This window comes from Garra rufa, chromosome 7 (genome assembly GCF_049309525.1).
Source record: "Garra rufa chromosome 7, GarRuf1.0, whole genome shotgun sequence".
Taxonomy (NCBI): Eukaryota; Metazoa; Chordata; class Actinopteri; order Cypriniformes; family Cyprinidae; genus Garra; species Garra rufa.
In genome coordinates this window covers 20,209,636-20,229,726 of record NC_133367.1, presented here as the reverse complement: position 1 = coordinate 20,229,726, position 20,091 = coordinate 20,209,636, and the positions used below count along the sequence as shown (strand labels likewise).

The following is a 20,091-nucleotide window of genomic DNA, read 5'->3' as shown; positions in this document are numbered from 1 at the left end:
TTACAAAAGCAGTCTGATTCCATTACAAATCATACACATACGTTTCTCAAATTCAACTCACTGACTCACAGATCCAAATGAAGAACCTTTTAATTCATGAAATGGACATCGTTACTTAATGAACTATAATGAAAACGTCTAGAATGGATATCAATTTCACTTCAGAAGACTTGAAATATAGCGCACAAGTCAAATGGACTATTTTTTTTATACTTTTATGAATCTTTCATGAATTTTTCCAACAGTACAATATTTAATTTCTTTAATTTCACTCATCAGAATCAAAAAAGTAATTTATGGCAAAGTTGACACTTTTGCATGAAAATAGTTTTTAATCTAACTTTTAAACTAGTGGCTTATATACACGCACTCCCCTGATTGACAGCAAGACTCTGACCTATTCTTTTGCCGTAAGAATGAACCAGTGCCCTACTGAGGGAATGTGTTAAAGCAAAGAAAGAACTCTACCCAGGGAATCAACACGCTCTCCTTCACCTCCTTTAGTGCTGTCAAGCCCTTTCATTCGGTTTTTTTTGCCTTTCACACAAACACTTTTTTTTTTGGCCTTATCTCTCATTCAGCTCACACACACACAAACATCCACCTCTCTTTCTCTCTCTCTGAATGGGTCAATGTGTGTGTGTGTTGGGACGGCTGTGTGACAGGCTTTGCTGCTGGCTGATTTAATGAACAGGGTTGAGGTGCTGACATACTTTTGCTTTCACTAGAGCACACACACACACACACACACACACACACACCTTGGCCTCGATGACAGCCTCGGTACACGCCTGCAGCATGCTGAGATGATGAGCAAAGACCAGAAACTTCAGCTGTTCGGTCTCCAACATCATCTTTATATAGTCCTTCACCGCTCCGGCCTGAGAGAGATGGAAAGAAAGAGAAAATACAGAAAATTCATATCGTGATCCAGCCAGAAATAGGAATTGTAACATTCTAATGTTTTAAAAAATTCAAACTTTAAAAACTGTAACATTCTAATATGGTACCAAATATAATTATTCATTATAATGAAATGTTCACAAACAATGTTATGATATTTATATATATATATATATATACGTCTATCTACCTATATATAAACAAAGACATATAAAAGTTTTGTCTTAGATTTTTTTAAGTCTCATGCTCACAAATATTGCATTTATTTAATAAAAAATACAGTAAAAACATGAAAATTGTGTAGTTTTCAGATCGAAACATTCAAAAATTTGAAATATTAAATTGGTTTTAAACGTATGCTACATTTTTTTTCATGGAAGTCCATTTCCGCCACTAAATAAAAGTTAATTGTGACTTTTTTCTCATAATTGTGATATAAACTCAAAATTGCTAGAAAAAAACTCAGAATTGCGATAAATAAAGTTGCAGTTCTGAGAAATTGCTATATATAAACTCAAAACTCTGACTTTTTTTTCCTCAGAATTGTGGGTTTATATCTCACAATTCTGACTTTATAATTCTGACTTTATAACACAAAATTGCGAGTTAATAATTGATAATTGTAAGTTATAAACTCGCAATTCTGAGAAAACAGTCTTTTTTTCCCTTCGGAAATGGATTTTATAACTTTTATACATATAATTGTAAGGGAAAAAAAAGTAAAAATTGTGAGAAAAAAAGTCAGAATTGAAAAATAAAAACTCGCAATTGTGAAAAAAAGGTTAGATTTGTGAGGAAAAAGTCTGAATTGCAAGATATAAACTCGCAATTGCGAGAAAAAAGTCAACTGTGAGATGTAAACTTGCAATTGCAAGAAAAAAGTTAGAATTGCAAGATATAAATGCGTAATTTCAAGAAAAAAAGTCTAAATTGTAAAAAAGTAAAAAATAAAACTCGCAATTGCAAGGAAAAAAGTCAGAATTGCAAAATATACTCCCAAAAAAAGAAAAAAAGTCTGAATTGTGAGACAAACTCGCAATTGCGAGAAAAAGTCAGCATTGCAAGATATAAACTCACAAGAAAAAGAGAATTGCAAGATATAAACTCACAATTTCAAAAAAAAGTCCAAATTGTGAAAAAAAGTAACAAAAATTGCAAGATATAAACTTAGAATTGTGTGATTAAAAAAAAAAAAAAAAAAAAAAAAAAAAATTCAGGTATGGGAACGGGCTTTCAAATTTATGCTCACAAAAGCTGCATTTATTTAGTAAAAAAAAGTACAATAAAGACAATAATATTGTGAAATATTATTACAGTTTAGAATAACTGTTTCCTATTGTTATATATTTGAAAATGTAATTTATTCCTGTAATGCAAAGCTGAATTTTCAGCATCATTACTGAAATCATTTTAATGTGCTGATTTGCTGCTCAGGAAACTTCTCTTATTATTATTAATGTTGAAAACTGTTGTGCTGCTTCTTATTTTTGTGGAAACCGTGATTTATTTGTCAAGAGATAAAAAAAAAAAATAAAAATTCACAGCATTTGTTTAAAATAGAAATTATTTGTAACTAATTAAATAATCTATTGACTTGGTCTTTTGGCCAGTAAGCACCACTTAGTTCCCTAGCAATCTACCTACCAGTTTTCTTCTGTAAAAGCTTAGTCTATAAATGTACTTACTAATAAAACACTGTGCTTTTTAATACAGTGCTGTTGCTGGGTTTCATAACTGCAATCTGCCACGAATGCTACTGTGATTTCACTACACTTATAGGTGTTATTTTGCCACTTTAATCCCAAATCTCCTTTCATCCAGTGAGACCTGCTTTTCCTCCTCCAAAAAAACCACAAAACTCCTCAAAATCCCTAAACCGCAAGATGAACTCGTCATCTAATGCCCGTTATGGTTAGCGTAGTAGTTGAACAAACAGCGTCTCGAGTCATTTGCCGGAAGCCAGTCCTCTTTTCCCGAGTTTCAAAGCCATGCTGGGCTTTCTCATTACTGAAGAGTTTTGCCTTTTTAATATTGCCTAATTGGCGCCCGAAACTGTCTGTGAAGGCTTTTTTTACAGCCTTGAGTGTACATGTGTGCACGGTGGCTCCGGTTCACTCATTTTCACTTGGCAAAAACAGCGATTTCAAAAAGTGACACCATTCCTGACACCGCACATTTCTGTCCTGAGAGAGAGAGAGAGAGAGAGAGAGAGAGAGAGAGAGAGGATAGCATCTCAGCGGCAAACAATAAATGAAAGAACGGGGAGGACAAGAGCAGCAGGGACCAGAACACACGTTTGACAAATAAATAAATAAATAAACACACACACGTGATCTTGCAATTGCAAGAAAGTCAGAACTTGCAAAAAAAGTCAGAATTGTGCAATATAAACTCGCAATTGTGAAAAAAGTCAGAAGTGCGAGATATGAAGTCATAACTGCGAGAAAATGTCAGAATTGCGGGGACCATAACACATGGGTTTGACAAATAAAAAAATCAATAAATACATACAGTGGTGTGAAAAAGTGTTGGCCCCTATAATGTTTTTTTTTTTGTCACACTGTTTCAGATCATCAAACAAATTTAAATATTAAACACAAGTAAGATAACACAAGTCAACACAACATGCAGTTTTTAAATGAAGGGTCTTTTTTATGAAGGGGAAATAAAAAATCCAAACCCACATGGCCCTGTGTGAAAAAGTGCAACATCTGAAGAACTGCAGGCCTCTCTTGCCTCAGTTAAGGTCAGTGTTCATGACTCCACCATAAGAAAGAGCATGGGCAAAAATGGCCTGCATGGCAGAGTTCCAAGACGAAAACCGCTGCTGAGCAAAAAGAACATAAAGGCTCGTCTTAGTTTTGCCAGAAAACATCTTGATGATCCCCAAGACTTTTGGGAAAATACCCTGTGGACTCACGAGTCAAAAGTTGAACTTTTTGGGAGGTGTGTGTCCCATTACATCTGGTGTAAAAGTAACAGCATTTCAGAAAAAGAACATCATACCAACAGTAAAATATGGTGGTGATAGTGTGATGTCTGGACCTGAAAGACTTGCTGTGATAAATGGAACCATGAATTCTGCTGTCTACCAAATAAAGGACAATGTCCGGCCATCTGTTCGTGACCTCAAGTTGAAGCGAACTTGGGTTCTGCAGCAGGACAATGATCCAAAACACACCAGCAAATCCACCTCTGAATGGCTGAAGCAAAAACAAAATGAAGACTTTGGAGTGGCCTAGTCAAAGTCCTGACCTGAATCCTATTGAGATGCTGTGGCATGACCTTAAAAAGGTGGTTCATGCTCGCAAACCCTCCAATGTGGCTGAATTACAACAATTCTGCCAAGATGAGTGGGCCAAAATTCCTGCACAGCGCTGTAACAGACTCACTGCAAGTTATCGCAAACGCTTGGTGTCCAAACCAGTTATTAAGTTTAGGGGCAAACACTTTTTCACACAGGGCCATGTGGGTTTGGATTTTGTTTTCCCTTCATAATGAAAAACTTCATTCAAAAACTGCATTTTGAGTTTACTTGTGTTATCTCTGATTAATATTTAAATTAGTTTGATGATCTGAAACTTTGAAGTGTGACAAACATGCAAAAAAATAAAAAATCAAGAAGGGGGCCAACACTTTTTCATACCACTGTACATAAACACACACACACACACACACACACACACACACACACACACGTAAACTTGCAATTGAGAAAAAGTCAGAACTGCAAGATATAAATTTGCAATTGCGAGAGAAAAAAGTAAAAATTGCAAGACATAAACTCGCAATTTCGAGAAAAGTCAGAATTGTGATAAACTCACAATTGCAAGAAAAAGTCAAAATTGTGAGAAAAGTCAGAAGTGCAAGAGGTAAACTCGCAATTGCAAGAAAAGTCAGAATTGTGACGAAAAATGTCAGAATTGCGAGATGTAAACTCGGAATTGCGAAAAAGTCAGAATTGTGACAAAGTTTGCGAAATTGCGAAAAGTCGTAATTCTGACTTTTTTCAACACAATTCTAAGATATAAACTTGCAATGACAAGAAAAAAGTCAGAATTGTGCAATATAAACTCGCAAATTGCAATATAATTCTGACTTTTTTTGTCACAACTTTGACTTTCCGTAATTGTAAGTTTGTTGCACAATTCTGACTTTTTTTTCCTGTAATTCCTAGTTTATATCTTGTAATTTTCACTTTTTTCGTCAAAATTCTAAGATATAAACTTGCAATGACGAGGAAAAAGTCAGAATTGTGCAATATAAACTCACAAATTGCAATATAAACTCACAATTGTGAAAAAAAAAAGTCAGAACAGCAAGATGCAAACTTGCAACTGCGAGAAAATGTAAGAATTGTGATGAGAAATGTCAGAATTGCGAGATAAACTCGCAATTGCACGAAAAAAAAACAGAATTGTGAGAAGTCAGAAGTGCAAGATGTAAACTTGCAATTGCAAGGAAAAAGTCAGAATTGTGACGAAAATGTCCGAATTACAAAGACATAAATTCGCAATTGCGATTAAAAAAAAGTGAGATTGCAAGACAAACTCGCATTTACAAGAAAAAAGTCAGAATTATGCAATATAAGCTTGCAATTGCAAGAAAAAAAAGTCAAAATTGTGAGAAAAGTCAGAATTGCAAGATAAAATTGCAATTGCGAGATAATGTCAGAATTGCGACATATAATCTCGCAATTGCGAGAAAAAAGTTTTCCCTTTTTAATATTGTTTAATAACTGTCTGTGAAGGCTTTTTTTATATATATTTTATAATTTGTTTTTTGTTTTTTTTTACAGCCTCAAGAGTACAAGTGTGCGCGGTGGCTCTGGTTCACTCATTTTCGCTTGGCAAAAACAGCGATTTCCAAAAGTGACACCATTCCTGACACCGCACATTTCTGTCCTGAGAGAGAGAGAGGATAGCATCTCAGCGGCAAACAATAAATGAAAGAACGGGGAGGACAAGAGCAGCAGGGACCAGAACACACAGGTTTGACAAATTAAAAAAGAAATAAAAATACACACGCACACATGCTGGAAAGCTTCATTCAAGTCACATGCTGTGCTTAGGAGGAACGATATAAAATGGTTGTAGCTTAAATCGTTGGAGAAGAAAGAGCATCCAGAACTCCTGGAGGAATGAAGGGTCTTGCTTTTTTTTAACAACAAATGTGTGCGAAGTCACTTTAGTCTTGGAAGTGTGACGTTAAAGTTCATGCGAGTGATGCAAAAGCTTGCGAAAGTTGCGGCGGGTCTCGTCTGGAGCTCATAAAAACACCTTGTTAAGTCCGAGATGTGCAGGAAAAGATGTCGGGCGATCAAAAAGGTCAGCATTAAGGTCGGCGCGACACCGGTCCGGCCCTCCCGGAGCTCGTTCCCATGGCAATGCGGCAGTGTTTGATGTGGAGAACAGAAGGGCTGGTTGCCATGGTGGTCGTTAGCGGCGGTTTCACGCTGTCCCTCATCGTTAGAGGAAGGGAAACCGTGCTGCAGATGGCCGTTATTCTGATGGCATTCAGAGAAAGAGCTGAAGTTGAAATGAGGGCTGGCTGACTTTTCTTTTTACTCGGATGCTGTAAATAACAGATCTGAGGTGGGATCTGGTACTGTAGTATTGGTTTACAGAAAGGGTTGTTGAGGAGAGCCGTGATATTAGTTTTTAAGTGGTTAGGGTAATGATTTTTGCTTGATTGATTAAAAAAAAAAAAAAGAGGACAACAATTTTGTAGTCTTGCATTAAGGGACATGAGTCACATGTAGAGACCAGACTTTTCACTTAGAAACCATCCAGAACACCCTAGCAACATTTAAAAAGGTTAAAAATTATTTGGAACACCTTAGAAACATCCTTGCAACCATGGCTTCAACTTCACATTTTTATTTTTTGACATTTTTAATTACATTACATTACATTACAATTACTTTATATATAATCTGATAAGTACTTATGTATAAATATTATATAAATATGTGAAATGGGGAGAAACGTGCTTAATTAAATAACGATGTTATAATTATTTTTTAAATGTTATTTTAATAATTACATTACGTTACAGCCATAAGATTTTTTTTATTACTGTTATAAAAAGTAATAATGATGAAAATATTGTATTGTCATATTTTTTAATAATAATAATAAAAATAATAATAATTGGAGTATATTAATTATTATTATTGTTGTTATTTCTGATTATTTCTTGTTGTTAATAATAATTATATTTTCGTGGCATATTTATGCGAGCATTAAATTTTTAGGAAGGCATTTCAACTTCAATAGACTAAAAATAATAAGGGTGGTCTGCACTGTATCTTTATTATATATCGTTATTATACAATTGGCATAATTAAATTTGATTCAACTGTTGATATTAATGAACATGAACAATTCTAATCAAAATTCATTATTATACAAGGATGCACAATATTGGATTTTTGTCGATATCCGATATACCGATATTTTTCATCTCATGTTGGCCGATATTGATGCCGATACTGATATATGCAGAAATTCTAAGCAAAATATTTTTAATTTTGGTTAGTTTTTAACAAGAACTTATTTGTTAGAATTAAACAATTATGAAGTTAACATTTAACCCATTCTTTTCCATCAGTAGGCTAGTATTGTTGTGATTTGAACTTTATTTGAACGTGAATAAATGCAAATATTCTCTAAAAACACCCAGTAAAGCTTCCTTTGAAATATGATTGTGCCCGTGCCCGCTTCGTCCTGCACCCCAGGCAGAGAGGATGCCGACAGTGACAATAATACCTTAAATAAATGATATACCTACCCACTTCTCCAGGTCCCACTACGCCACTGCTTTACATTTATGGGCTCGAACGCATGAATCCAAAAGCATGTCGCTATGTAACATTTGCCTGCTAACTAATTATTTATCTTATAAAGAAGGCTTTGTACCTGAGTTGTTTCATAATATTTATGTAAAAATGTTTCATATGAGCAACAGTGTGTTTTGCCGTATAGCGCAACCGGCGAAAGAGGTTCACTGACCACGCGCCATAATTACTTTTGGGATAATTTTATTTTCCTATAATTGCTGACCAGCTTTTTGCATGTCTCCACTGGTATTTTTGCCCATTCATCTTTAGCGATGAGCTCCAACTCATTCAGGTTGGAGGGTCTCTTTGCCATCACCCTGATCTTTAGCTCCCTCCACAGATTCTCAATTGGATTTAAGTCAGGACTCTGGCTGGGCCACTGCAAAACGTTAATGTTTTTGTCTGCTAACCAATTCTTCACCACTTTTGCTGTGTGTTTTGGGTCGTTGTCGTGCTGAAATGTCCACTGGTGCCCAAGACCAAGTTTCTCTGCAGGCTGCCTGATGTTGTTGTTGAGAATTTTGATGTATTTCTCCTTTTTCATGGTGCCGTTTACTGTGATTAGGTTCCCTGGTCCACCGGCTAAAAAACACCCCCAAAACATTAGGTTCCCACCACCATGTTTGACAGTGGAGATGGTGTTCTTAGGGTTGAAGGCTTCTCCTTTTTTACACCAAATGAAGGCTGCATCATTGTGTCCAAACAATTCAATTTTTGTTTCATCTGACCATAAAACAGAAGACCAGAAGTCGTCTTCTTTGTCCAGATGAGCATTTGCAAAGGCCAAGCAGGCTTTTGTGTGCCTTATCTGGAGAAGTGGTGTCCTCCTTGGTCTGCGTCCGTGGAACCCAGTGGTGTGCAGTGTACATTGGACCATCTGCCTTGAGATGTTGCCACCAGCAGAGCCCAGATTCATCAGGATGGCCTTGGTGGTGACCCTTGGATTCTTTTTGACCTCTCTCACTATCCTCCTGGCCAGCACAGGTGTCACTTTTGGCTTCCGACCACGTCCTCTGAGATTTTTCACAGTGCGGAATGTCTTTTATTTTTAATAATACTTTGCACTGTAGCCACTGCAACTTCAAAACATTTAGATATGGTATTATAGCCCTTTCCTGATTTGTGAGCAGCCAATGCGCAGCCGCAGGTCCTCAGTGAGCTCCTTTGTCTTAGCCATGACTGTCCACAAACCAACAGCAGAGAGCTTCTGTTTTTCACCTGTTGAGTTGATTAAAACAGCTGTTCCCAATGAATCAGGGTAATTAGGATGCTTTAGAACAGCTTGGACTATTTGGAATGGTATAGAACTTTGGATGTGTGTATGTATGTATGTTACATGTACAATGAATTTTTGTTTTTTTTGTTTTGTACATCAAGTTTATTTTGTTTCTTGTATTTCATTTTCATTTTATTTATTTCCGCTAGATACCAAGTTAGGATTTCTCATTTTAATCTGAAGGTTTTTTAAATATTTTATTTGTTGAATTTTATTTGAATTTTCAAGTAACAAAATTTGTATTAATTATTTTTTTTCCTTCTTGCTTCGGGGGTTACACATTTTAAAGATATGTACAGGACAGGTTTAATGAGATTCACACACATTAAAAAAAAAGCGAATGTAACCGATATGGTCGATCTATCCCCATTTTCTAAACCCTGTAAAAAGACAAGAAAATACAGAGAAATTCCCACAGCATCAAGATCTTCAGCCATTTTAGACAATTAGGGCAACATGAAATGAGAAATAAACATCTTGAGGACTTTACACACTCGTTTTACCTTGGCAACGGCGGTCTGCTTATACATGTGTGTGATGAGACTCATCACCTCCACAAACTGATTCTCACTCTCAGAGCTCATCAGTTTCTCCCACTGCTCAAAACTAGCACTCGCTTCCTGTGAGAAAGAGAGAGAGAGAAAGTGAATCCATAAAGGGCAGCACAATTAATGATATCGTAAACTGTCCTACTTTCCCTGTGTTTGGCAAAAAGCAGCAAGAAAAACAGAAAATAAAGAAAGATGAAGTGTGAACGAGAGAAAGTGAGGGGTAGAGGGAGCGAGAGGAAGGAGACACAATTCCCTGAAGTTGCAGAACGACTCCTTGGGTCATGTGACCTGCCCAATTATAGCGCTACAGTGACAGCAGCAGTGGAAGATGGAAACACACCGTACCGGCGCTATAAATCTCCTGCGCGCACACACACACTGAGTCCTGCTCTGCCCCTAAAACAAATGCAGATCCTCTGTCTCCCTTCACACAAACCCTCCTGCACTACCCGAGAGGTGCTGCCAGGGTTTGGACATCAGACTGACAGGAAGTCAAGCAGTGAATGAAGGAAACTGAGCATGAAAAAGACACATAACCATTACTCAGCCCAGAGCTCCTTTATATGCTTCACAATGTATAACATAATACTGATAATGAGCTCACATATGTAAAGAGATAGTGAGAGAAAGATAATATTTAGATAGATTAATACATAATAATGAATGGATAGATACTGACGAGTGACAGATGGATAGACAGACAGATAGATAGATACAGATGGATGATAGATACTGAGATAGATAGATAGATAGATAGATAGATAGATAGATAGATAGATAGATAGATAGATAGATACTGAAGATAGATACTGAGGATATCTGAGAGGCAGATAATATATAGACAGATTCATAGATAATGATGAATGGATAGATACTGAAGATAGATAGTTAGATAGAGATGGATGGATAGATACTGATGATAGATAGATAGATGGAAAAACAGATAGATAATATATAGACAGATAAATTCTGATGATAGATAGACAGACAGATAGGTAGGTAGACAGATTCATAGATAATGATGAATGGATAGATACTGAAGATAGATACTGATGATAGATAGACAGACAGATAGATAGATAATATATAGATAGATAGATACTGAGAGGCAGATAATATATAGACAGATTCATAGATAATGATAGATGGATAGATGGATGGATGGATGGATGGATTCATAGATAATGATAAATGGATAGATAGATAGATAGATAGATAGATAGATAGATAGATATAGATAGATATATACTGAGAGACAGATAATAGACAGATTCATAGATAAATACTGAAGATAGATACTGACGATAGATAGACAGATAGATAGATTAATTCTGACTATAGATAGAGATGGATGGATAGATACTGAGAGGAAGATAATATATAGACAGATTCATAGATAATGATAGATGGATAGATGGATAGATGGATGGATGGATGGATTCATAGATAATGATAAATGGATAGATACTGAAGATAGATAGATAGATAGATAGATAGATAGATAGATAGATAGATAGATAGATAGATAGAGATGGATGGATATATACTGAGAGACAGATAATAGACAGATTCATAGATAAATACTGAAGATAGATACTGACGATAGATAGATTACTTCTGACTATAGATAGAGATGGATGGATAGATACTGAGAGGAAGATAATATATAGACAGATTCATAGATAATGATAGATGGATAGATGGATGGATTCATATATAATGGTAAATTGATAGATACTGAAGATAGATAGATAGATGGATAGATACAGATGGATGGATAGATACTGAGAGACAGATAATAGACATATTCATAGATAAATACTGAAGATAGATACTGACGATAGATAGACAGATAGATAGATTAATTCTGACTATAGATAGAGATGGATGGATAGATACTGAGAGGCAGATAATATATAGACACATTCATAGATAATGGTGAATAGATAGATGGATGGATAGATATAGAGATGGATGGATAGATACTGAGAGGCAGATAATATATAGACATTCATAGATAATGACAGATGGATAGATAGATGGATAGATATAGAAATGGATGGATAGATACTGAGAGGCAGATAATATATAGACATATTCATAGATAATGATAGATGGATAGATGGATGGATGGATGGATGGATGGATTCATAGATAATGATAAATGGATAGATACTGAAGATAGATGGATAGATACAGATGGATGGATAGATACTGAGAGACAGATAATAGACAGATTCATAGATAATGATGAATGGATAGATACTGAAGATAGATACTGACGATAGATAGATAGATAGATAGATAGATAGATAGATAGATAGATAGATAGATAGATAGATAGATAGATACAGATGGATGGATAGATACTGAGAGACAGATAATAGACAGATTCATAGATAATGATGAATGGATAGATACTGAAGATAGATACTGACGATAGATAGATAGATAGATAGATAGATAGATAGATAGATAGATAGATAGATAGATAGATAGATAGATAGATAGATAGATAGATAGATAGATACAGATGGATGGATAGATACTGAGAGACAGATAATAGACAGATTCATAGATAATGATGAATGGATAGATACTGAAGATAGATACTGACGATAGATAGATAGATAGATAGATAGATAGATAGATAGATAGATAGATAGATAGATAGATAGATAGATAGATAGATAGATAGATAGATAGATAGATAGATAGATAGATAGATAGATACAGATGGATGGATAGATACTGAGAGACAGATAATAGACAGATTCATAGATAATGATGAATGGATAGATACTGAAGATAGATACTGAAGATAGATAGATAGATAGATAGATAGATAGATAGATAGATAGATAGATAGATAGATACAGATGGATGGATAGATACTGAGAGACAGATAATAGACAGATTCATAGATAATGATGAATGGATAGATACTGAAGATAGATACTGACGATAGATAGATAGATAGATAGATAGATAGATAGATAGATAGATAGATAGATAGATAGATAGATAGATAGATAGATAGATACAGATGGATGGATAGATACTGAGAGACAGATAATAGACAGATTCATAGATAATGATGAATGGATAGATACTGACGATAGATAGATGGATGGATAGATGGATAGATGGATAGATAGATAGATAGATGGATAGATACAGATGGATGGATAGATACTGAGAGACAGATAATAGACAGATTCATAGATAATGATGAATGGATAGATACTGAAGATAGATACTGAAGATAGATACTGACGATAGATAGATAGATAGATAGATAGATAGATGGATAGATACAGATGGATGGATAGATACTAAAAGACAGATAATAGACAGATTCATAGATAATGATGAATGGATAGATACTGACGATAGATAGATAGACAGATAGATAATTTATAGATGGACAAATGGGTGGATAGATAAATGGACACACAGACGAGTGGATTGTGCTTTTTTTTTCTCTAATTTTGCAGTATATTCTGACCTGTGCAGTACTTTGCGTTGTATTGTATGAAAAGTTCAAATAAATACACACATTTTTCATACAAACGACTTCCACTGTAACTTTAGTTAACTGTAGTTAATTCCGTTCGCTTCACATCTAGGCGAAACGAAAACCAACCAAACTCCAACACGCAGTACAACTCCCTTCCCAACCAAAATAACCAGAAACAAATGTCAGCTTGTAAATAACCTCATGCTTGCTTTGCCAAAGGTCTAGCGTGCTTATAAATATAAACTTAGAAATTGGCCAGCGAGGGTCATCTAGAGTCGCGGGGCGTGTTATTTGCTCTGCCCAACCGGTCGTTAAAACACAGCTCGTTAATTTTAAACGTGTTCTGGAGAGATTTGGGTTACAGTGAAAGAACATCTGTCCCCTGGACCGCCGTGTGTAAACTAGTTAGATAGAGAGCGTATGTGTGTGTGAGTGTGTGTGCTGACAGCAGATGATTTATGAGGTCCTACAGCAGGTGAGCTGCTCTTTGTGTTTCTGAAATCTGACACACACACTCCAAACTTGCTGTACAAGCACTCCTGCCCACACACACTCATTACTCGGAGAGAGAGACAGCCGGAGAGACAGACAGACGAAATAATCATGAGGGGGAGAAAAAAAAAATGTTCAGCCAGACTGAAGGATTCTCACACATCGGCGCCCTGGTCCACAGAAAGTTCACGTGAAAATGAAATAACGGGAGGAACAAGCACCTCTGACATTATTTTTTATTTTTTTTAAGACGATGCAGCAATTATAAGCCGAGCCTCGCTAAACGCGACGGCTTGGAACAGAACGTGATGATTACTAACGTCCATTCCTCTCTGAATAACACGCTGGCAGCTCGCTCGGCTGCCAAAGAAGGGGAAAAAAGATGTGGGAATAAAAGAGAGTGATCAGAGACAAGTGAGATGAAATGATAATTTGTGTTAATCGGATACTATTGCCTAGCAACAGGCACAGGGCGGCCGTACTGGGGTAAATCACTATATTTAACTGCTTTTGTTCTGTTCGTTCAGAGCAAGTGATGGGAAAAAAGTGGAAAGAGAGGAGAGAGAGAGAGAGAGAGAGAGAAAGAGAGAAAATATAGATACTTGGAGAGGATGATTTTGATGCCATTTATAACATAAACTGCTAATTGTTTTTTTTGTTTTTTTATGTAACCATTACTGTTTTTTTCTTTCTTTTTTAAAATGTTTTTTCTTTCTAAGTATTTTGCTTGAAGGTATTATTAATTTAATTACTGGTTAAATTAGTTAGAATTTTTTTTTATTAATTATTTAAAAATATTTGCTGCTTTTTAGTGGTAATCATTATTTATTTTTTCATTTAAATGTTTTTCCTTACTAATTATTTAATTTAATTACTAGTAAAATTATTGTATATTTTTGGGGGGAAAACATTTCAGATTACTAATTATACAGAAATTCTAAAGAAAAAAAAAATATGTATAAACATATTTAATCTTTTGTATTTAGTTTTACTAGTGAAATTAATGTAATAATATAGATTAATATAGATTTTATTTTATTTAAAGTTTTGTTTCTTATTTTTAGAATTATGTATTTTAATTACTAGTTAAATTAATGCATACATACTGTATAATAAAAAATGATTAAAAAGGTAATTATTAATTAATTCATATAAACTAGTAGAATTGTATATTTTTGGAAAAAAAATTAAAAAATTTAGATGCATACGTAAAAAATAAAACAGTTTATGTAAGAATAATTATATTTATACATTAGAACAATACAAATTATAGATTTTTTTTCTTTTATGCAAGTTCTTCTTATTTTTAGATCAATGTATTCATTTAATTACTAGTAAAATGAATGCACGCATATTGAAAATGATTAAAATTATTTTTTTAAAAAGGTTATGTAATCATCATTTTTGTCTGTTTCATTTAAATGTTTTTCCTTACAAATTATTTCATTTAATTACTAGTAAAATTTATTTTTAGAAAAAAAAAAATTCAGAATACAAATTATACAGAAATTCTAAAAAAAAAAAAAAAAACCATAAAAAAAGACTTTGTTTAAAAATATGTAATCTTTTGTATTTTGTTTTACTAGTGAAATTAATGTAATAAATTAATATATTTTATTTTAGTAAGTTTACTTTCTTATTTTTAGAACCATGTAATAATTTAATTACTAGCAAAATTAATGCACGCATATTGTATAATGCAACAATGATACAAAAAGGTTATGTAATCATTATTTTTTAGTCCATTTCATTGTTTTTCCTTACTAATTATTTAATTACTAGTAAAATTATTGTATACTTTTGGGGGAAAAAAATATTCAGAATACAAATTATACAGAAATTCTGAAAAAAAAAAATATAAACATAAATACATTTATGCATAAAAATATGTAATCTTTTGTATTTAGTTTTACAAGTGAAAACAATGTAATAAATTGTTATAGATTTTTTTATTTTTAGAATCATGTATTAATTTAGTTACTAGTCAAATTAATGCATACATATTGTATAATTAAATAATTATGTATAAAAAATCTTTTGTATTAAGTTTTACTAGTGAAATGAATGTAATAAATTAATATAATTTTTTTTCTTTTCTTTTAAGTTTATTTTTTTATTTTTAGAATCATGTATTTAATTACTAGCATACATATTGTATAATGAAAAAAATGATAGAAAGGTTATGTAATCATTAATTTTTAGTATGTTTAATTTAAATGTTATTTATTTATTAATTCATTAATTTATACAACTAGTAAAATTGTATACTTTTGAAAAAAAAAAAATCAATTCTGAATACAAATGATACAGAAATAAAAAAAAAAATGTTTTCGTGCAATTATTATTTTTCTTTTTTGTTTTATTTAAATGTTTTTTTTTTCCCCCCATTCTAACTATTTTTAGATTTATGTTATTAATTTATTTACTAGTGAGACTAATGTATACCTCTGGAAAAAAATAAATTCATAAAATAATTTGTCAAATATTTGCTGCTTTTTAGTTTAGCTTTAAGTGTTTTTATTCAAAAAAAATTTAGATGTATACATAAAAATTAAGAAATTATGTATAAAAATATTTTTTTTATAGTTTTACTAGTAAAATTAATGCAATCAAATAATATAGTTTTTTTTTCTTTTATGCAAGTTTAATTTATTATTTTTAGATTAATGTATTTAATTACTCTGACAAAAAAAATCTATTCAAATTATAAAAAATATATAAAAAAAATACATAATTGATTATGTTCTTTTTATGGAAGTTTTTCTTATTTTTAGATCAATGTATTAATTTAATTACTAGTAAAATTAATGCACACATACTGTATTGTATAATTCACAAATCTTAAAAAAGGTTATGCAATCATTAATTTTTAGTCTGTTTCATTTAAATGTTTTCCTTACTAATTATTTATTTTAATTAAGAAATGATGTATAAAAATGTATTTATTTTATTTTACTAAAAAAAAATACTAGTAAAATTAATTAACTAGTAGAAACAATTCAGAATATAAAAATAAACTGAAATGATGAATTATAAAAATTTTTAATGTAATTATTGTTTTTCTTTTTTGTTTTATTCAAATGTTTTTCCATTTCTAACTATTAGATTTATGGTATTACTAATGTAATTACTAGTAAAAAAACTATTCATAAAATTATTTAAAATGATTTTTTTTTTTTTTTCATTTTTAAAGTGTTTTTATTCTAATTATTTTTAGATGTATACCTAAAAATAAAATATTTTATGTAAACAATAAAATATGTATGCATTAAAATAAAGGAAGTATGTATAAAAATATGTAATCATTTTTTATTTTATTTTATTGAAATGTTTTTCCTTCTCAATATTTTTGTTTTAAGGTAATTGATTTATCAGTAAAATTCTCAAATAAATAAATATATCTAATCTAGAGAAAATAAAAGTCTTATTTTCATCTAATAATGATAGTTTATTTGTTTTATTTAAGTGTTTTTAACTTTTTATTTTTCAATTTTATGGTATTTTACACTAACTTACTGGTAAAATGTATATATAAATGTAAAATGTAAAATAAAAAAAATCTAATTATAAACTTTCTAAATATTTGGTTTTGTAGTCATTATTGTGTTTATTTTTATTTCGTTTAATGCAAGTGTTTTTCCTTCTATTTTTAGATTTGAGGTATTTTTACTAGTAAACATAATGTATAAGTTAATTCATAACTTATTAACATAATTTATTTAGATTTAGATATTTAAAATTATTACTGATCAACTTATTTATGTATTTAATTTACTATAATTAATAAGACTTCCACTGACTTCCAAGAACATCATGGAACTACAAAAATAAAAAAATAAATAAAATGAATAAAATAATACTAATAAATAAAGTAAAACTAAAGTAAAACACTGTATTAGCATGGTACATTAAAAAAAAAAACATGGTACTGACCATAGTAAGCATATTCTTTTATATTCTGAACTGTGAAGCTGTTTACTGCATACCTTAGCAGCATCTTTAGGAAGGTCGAAGGGGATTCGTTGGCGTATTTTGGGAGGCAGTTGAGTCAGCACCTGATTCTTGAGTCTACGAATCATAATCTCGCTCAGACGCTGGTGTAACTCGTCCAAATGAGACGCGCCGCGACAGTCCCACTGCCGTCTGGCCCCGAAAAACCTGCCCAAGAAAACACACACATTTTTACTCATTCACAAAACACACTTTTGCAGTATATCCACCTCATTTCACCACAACCCTCAGGTATTATCATTGTAATGAGACCTTTTCTATCCAAAATGTGTGTGTGCACGCATGTGAGAGATTTAATTATGAATGTTTTATATTTACTGCTGCATATACCAATGATTGACGGGAATTTGTGTGCGTGCGCTTTCGAGTCTTTTCCTCGGTAGATTAATTTGTACTCGGAGACCCTTGTGTGAATCGCTGTCATTTGGTTTCTCTGCTGTAGATTTGATAAGAAGAAGAGAGGAACAAAACTCCTCTCAGATGTTCTGAACACCACTCATCTTCATGACACAACTCATATCTGCGCTTCACATTAATGCTGCTGCTACACACACATAAACAAATTAGCTCTGCACCAAGCCCTAGTCAGCTGTCTACCTAGACAGCGTTCGAAGGGATTATAGACTTGTTACAAATGTAAAATGTATATTTAACAGAGAAAACAATCCCAGAATGCAGTGGCCGACAAGTAAATGTCATGAAATACTGAAAAATATCAATGAAAAAGATTCAATATAAATGTTACTATGTCAGCCAATATTTGTGTGTGAATATCAGGCATGGATAAAATCAGGGTAAAGATGCAATTAAAATGGAAAATGCTATTAAAAACAGAATAAAAATGTTACTGTTTTACCTAGTATTTATGAATGATTTGTACAAACATTCATTTTGTTCTTAGGAATGGTTTTGTGGATGAATTGAAAAGACATCCGCTTTACTCGTAACAATGGTTTTTCGAACATTAGTTTTTCTCGTAAGGATGGTTTTACAAAAAATTTGCATAAATTAGTTCATTTCGTAAGAATGATTTTCTGAACATTTCGTCTAAATTCGCTCTACTCGTAAAAAAGGTTTTACGAACATTTCGCCTAAGTTTGTTGTTCTCGTAAGAATGGTTTTCTGAACATTTCGTCTAAATTCGCTCTACTCGTAAAAAAGGTTTTACGAACATTTTGCCTAAGTTTGTTGTTCTCGTAAGAATGGTTTTCTGAACATTTCGTCTAAATTCGCTCTACTCGTAAAAAAGGTTTTACGAACATTTCGCCTAAGTTTGTTGTTCTCGTAAGAATGGTTTTCTGAACATTTTGCATAAATTTATTCTTCTTGCAAGAATGGTTTTACGAACATTTTGCATCATTCGCTCTTCTTGTAAGAATGGTTTTACAAACATTTTGCCTAAATGTGTTGTTCTCGTAAGAATGATTTTCTGAACATTTAGTCTAAATTCGCTCTACTCGTAAAAAAGGTTTTGCGAACATTTCGCCTAAGTTTGTTGTTCTCGTAAGAATGGTTTTCTGAACATTTCGTCTAAATTCGCTCTACTCGTAAAAAAGGTTTTACGAACATTTCGCCTAAGTTTGTTGTTCTCGTAAGAATGGTTTTCTGAACATTTCGTCTAAATTCGCTCTACTCGTAAAAAAGGTTTTGCGAACATTTCGCCTAAGTTTGTTGTTCTCGTAAGAATGGTTTTCTGAACATTTCGTCTAAATTCGCTCTACTCGTAAAAAAGGTTTTGCGAACATTTCGCCTAAGTTTGTTGTTCTCGTAAGAATGGTTTTCTGAACATTTCGTCTAAATTCGCTCTACTCGTAAAAAAGGTTTTACGAACAGTTCGCCTAAATTTGTTGTTCTCGTAAGAATGATTTTCTGAACATTTCGTCTAAATTCGCTCTACTCGTAAAAAAGGTTTTACGAACATTTCGCCTAAGTTTGTTGTTCTCGTAAGAATGATTTTCTGAACATTTCGTCTAAATTCGCTCTACTCGTAAAAAAGGTTTTACGAACATTTCGCCTAAGTTTGTTGTTCTCGTAAGAATGATTTTCTGAACATTTCGTCTAAATTCGCTCTACTCGTAAAAAAGGTTTTACGAACATTTCGCCTAAGTTTGTTGTTCTCGTAAGAATGGTTTTCTGAACATTTCGTCTAAATTCGCTCTACTCGTAAAAAAGGTTTTGCGAACATTTCGCCTAAGTTTGTTGTTCTCGTAAGAATGGTTTTCTGAACATTTCGTCTAAATTCGCTCTACTCGTAAAAAAGGTTTTACGAACATTTCGCCTAAGTTTGTTGTTCTCGTAAGAATGGTTTTCTGAACATTTCGTCTAAATTCGCTCTACTCGTAAAAAAGGTTTTGCGAACATTTCGCCTAAGTTTGTTGTTCTCGTAAGAATGGTTTTCTGAACATTTCGTCTAAATTCGCTCTACTCGTAAAAAAGGTTTTACGAACAGTTCGCCTAAATTTGTTGTTCTCGTAAGAATGATTTTCTGAACATTTCG

General features: G+C 32.7%; 1 protein-coding gene across 1 annotated transcript in view; it reads right to left on the bottom strand.

Moving 5' to 3' along the window:
• zranb3 (zinc finger, RAN-binding domain containing 3) overlaps positions 1–20,091 on the bottom strand; it is a 93,723-nt gene that overhangs the window by 30,845 nt on the left and 42,787 nt on the right. The window contains exons 7-9 of the mRNA XM_073843610.1: positions 17,570–17,741; positions 9,524–9,640; positions 762–881 (exon numbers count right to left, since the gene is read on the bottom strand). Coding sequence (XP_073699711.1) covers positions 762–881; positions 9,524–9,640; positions 17,570–17,741 — 409 coding nt within the window. The remainder of the gene's footprint in view (positions 1–761; positions 882–9,523; positions 9,641–17,569; positions 17,742–20,091) is intronic.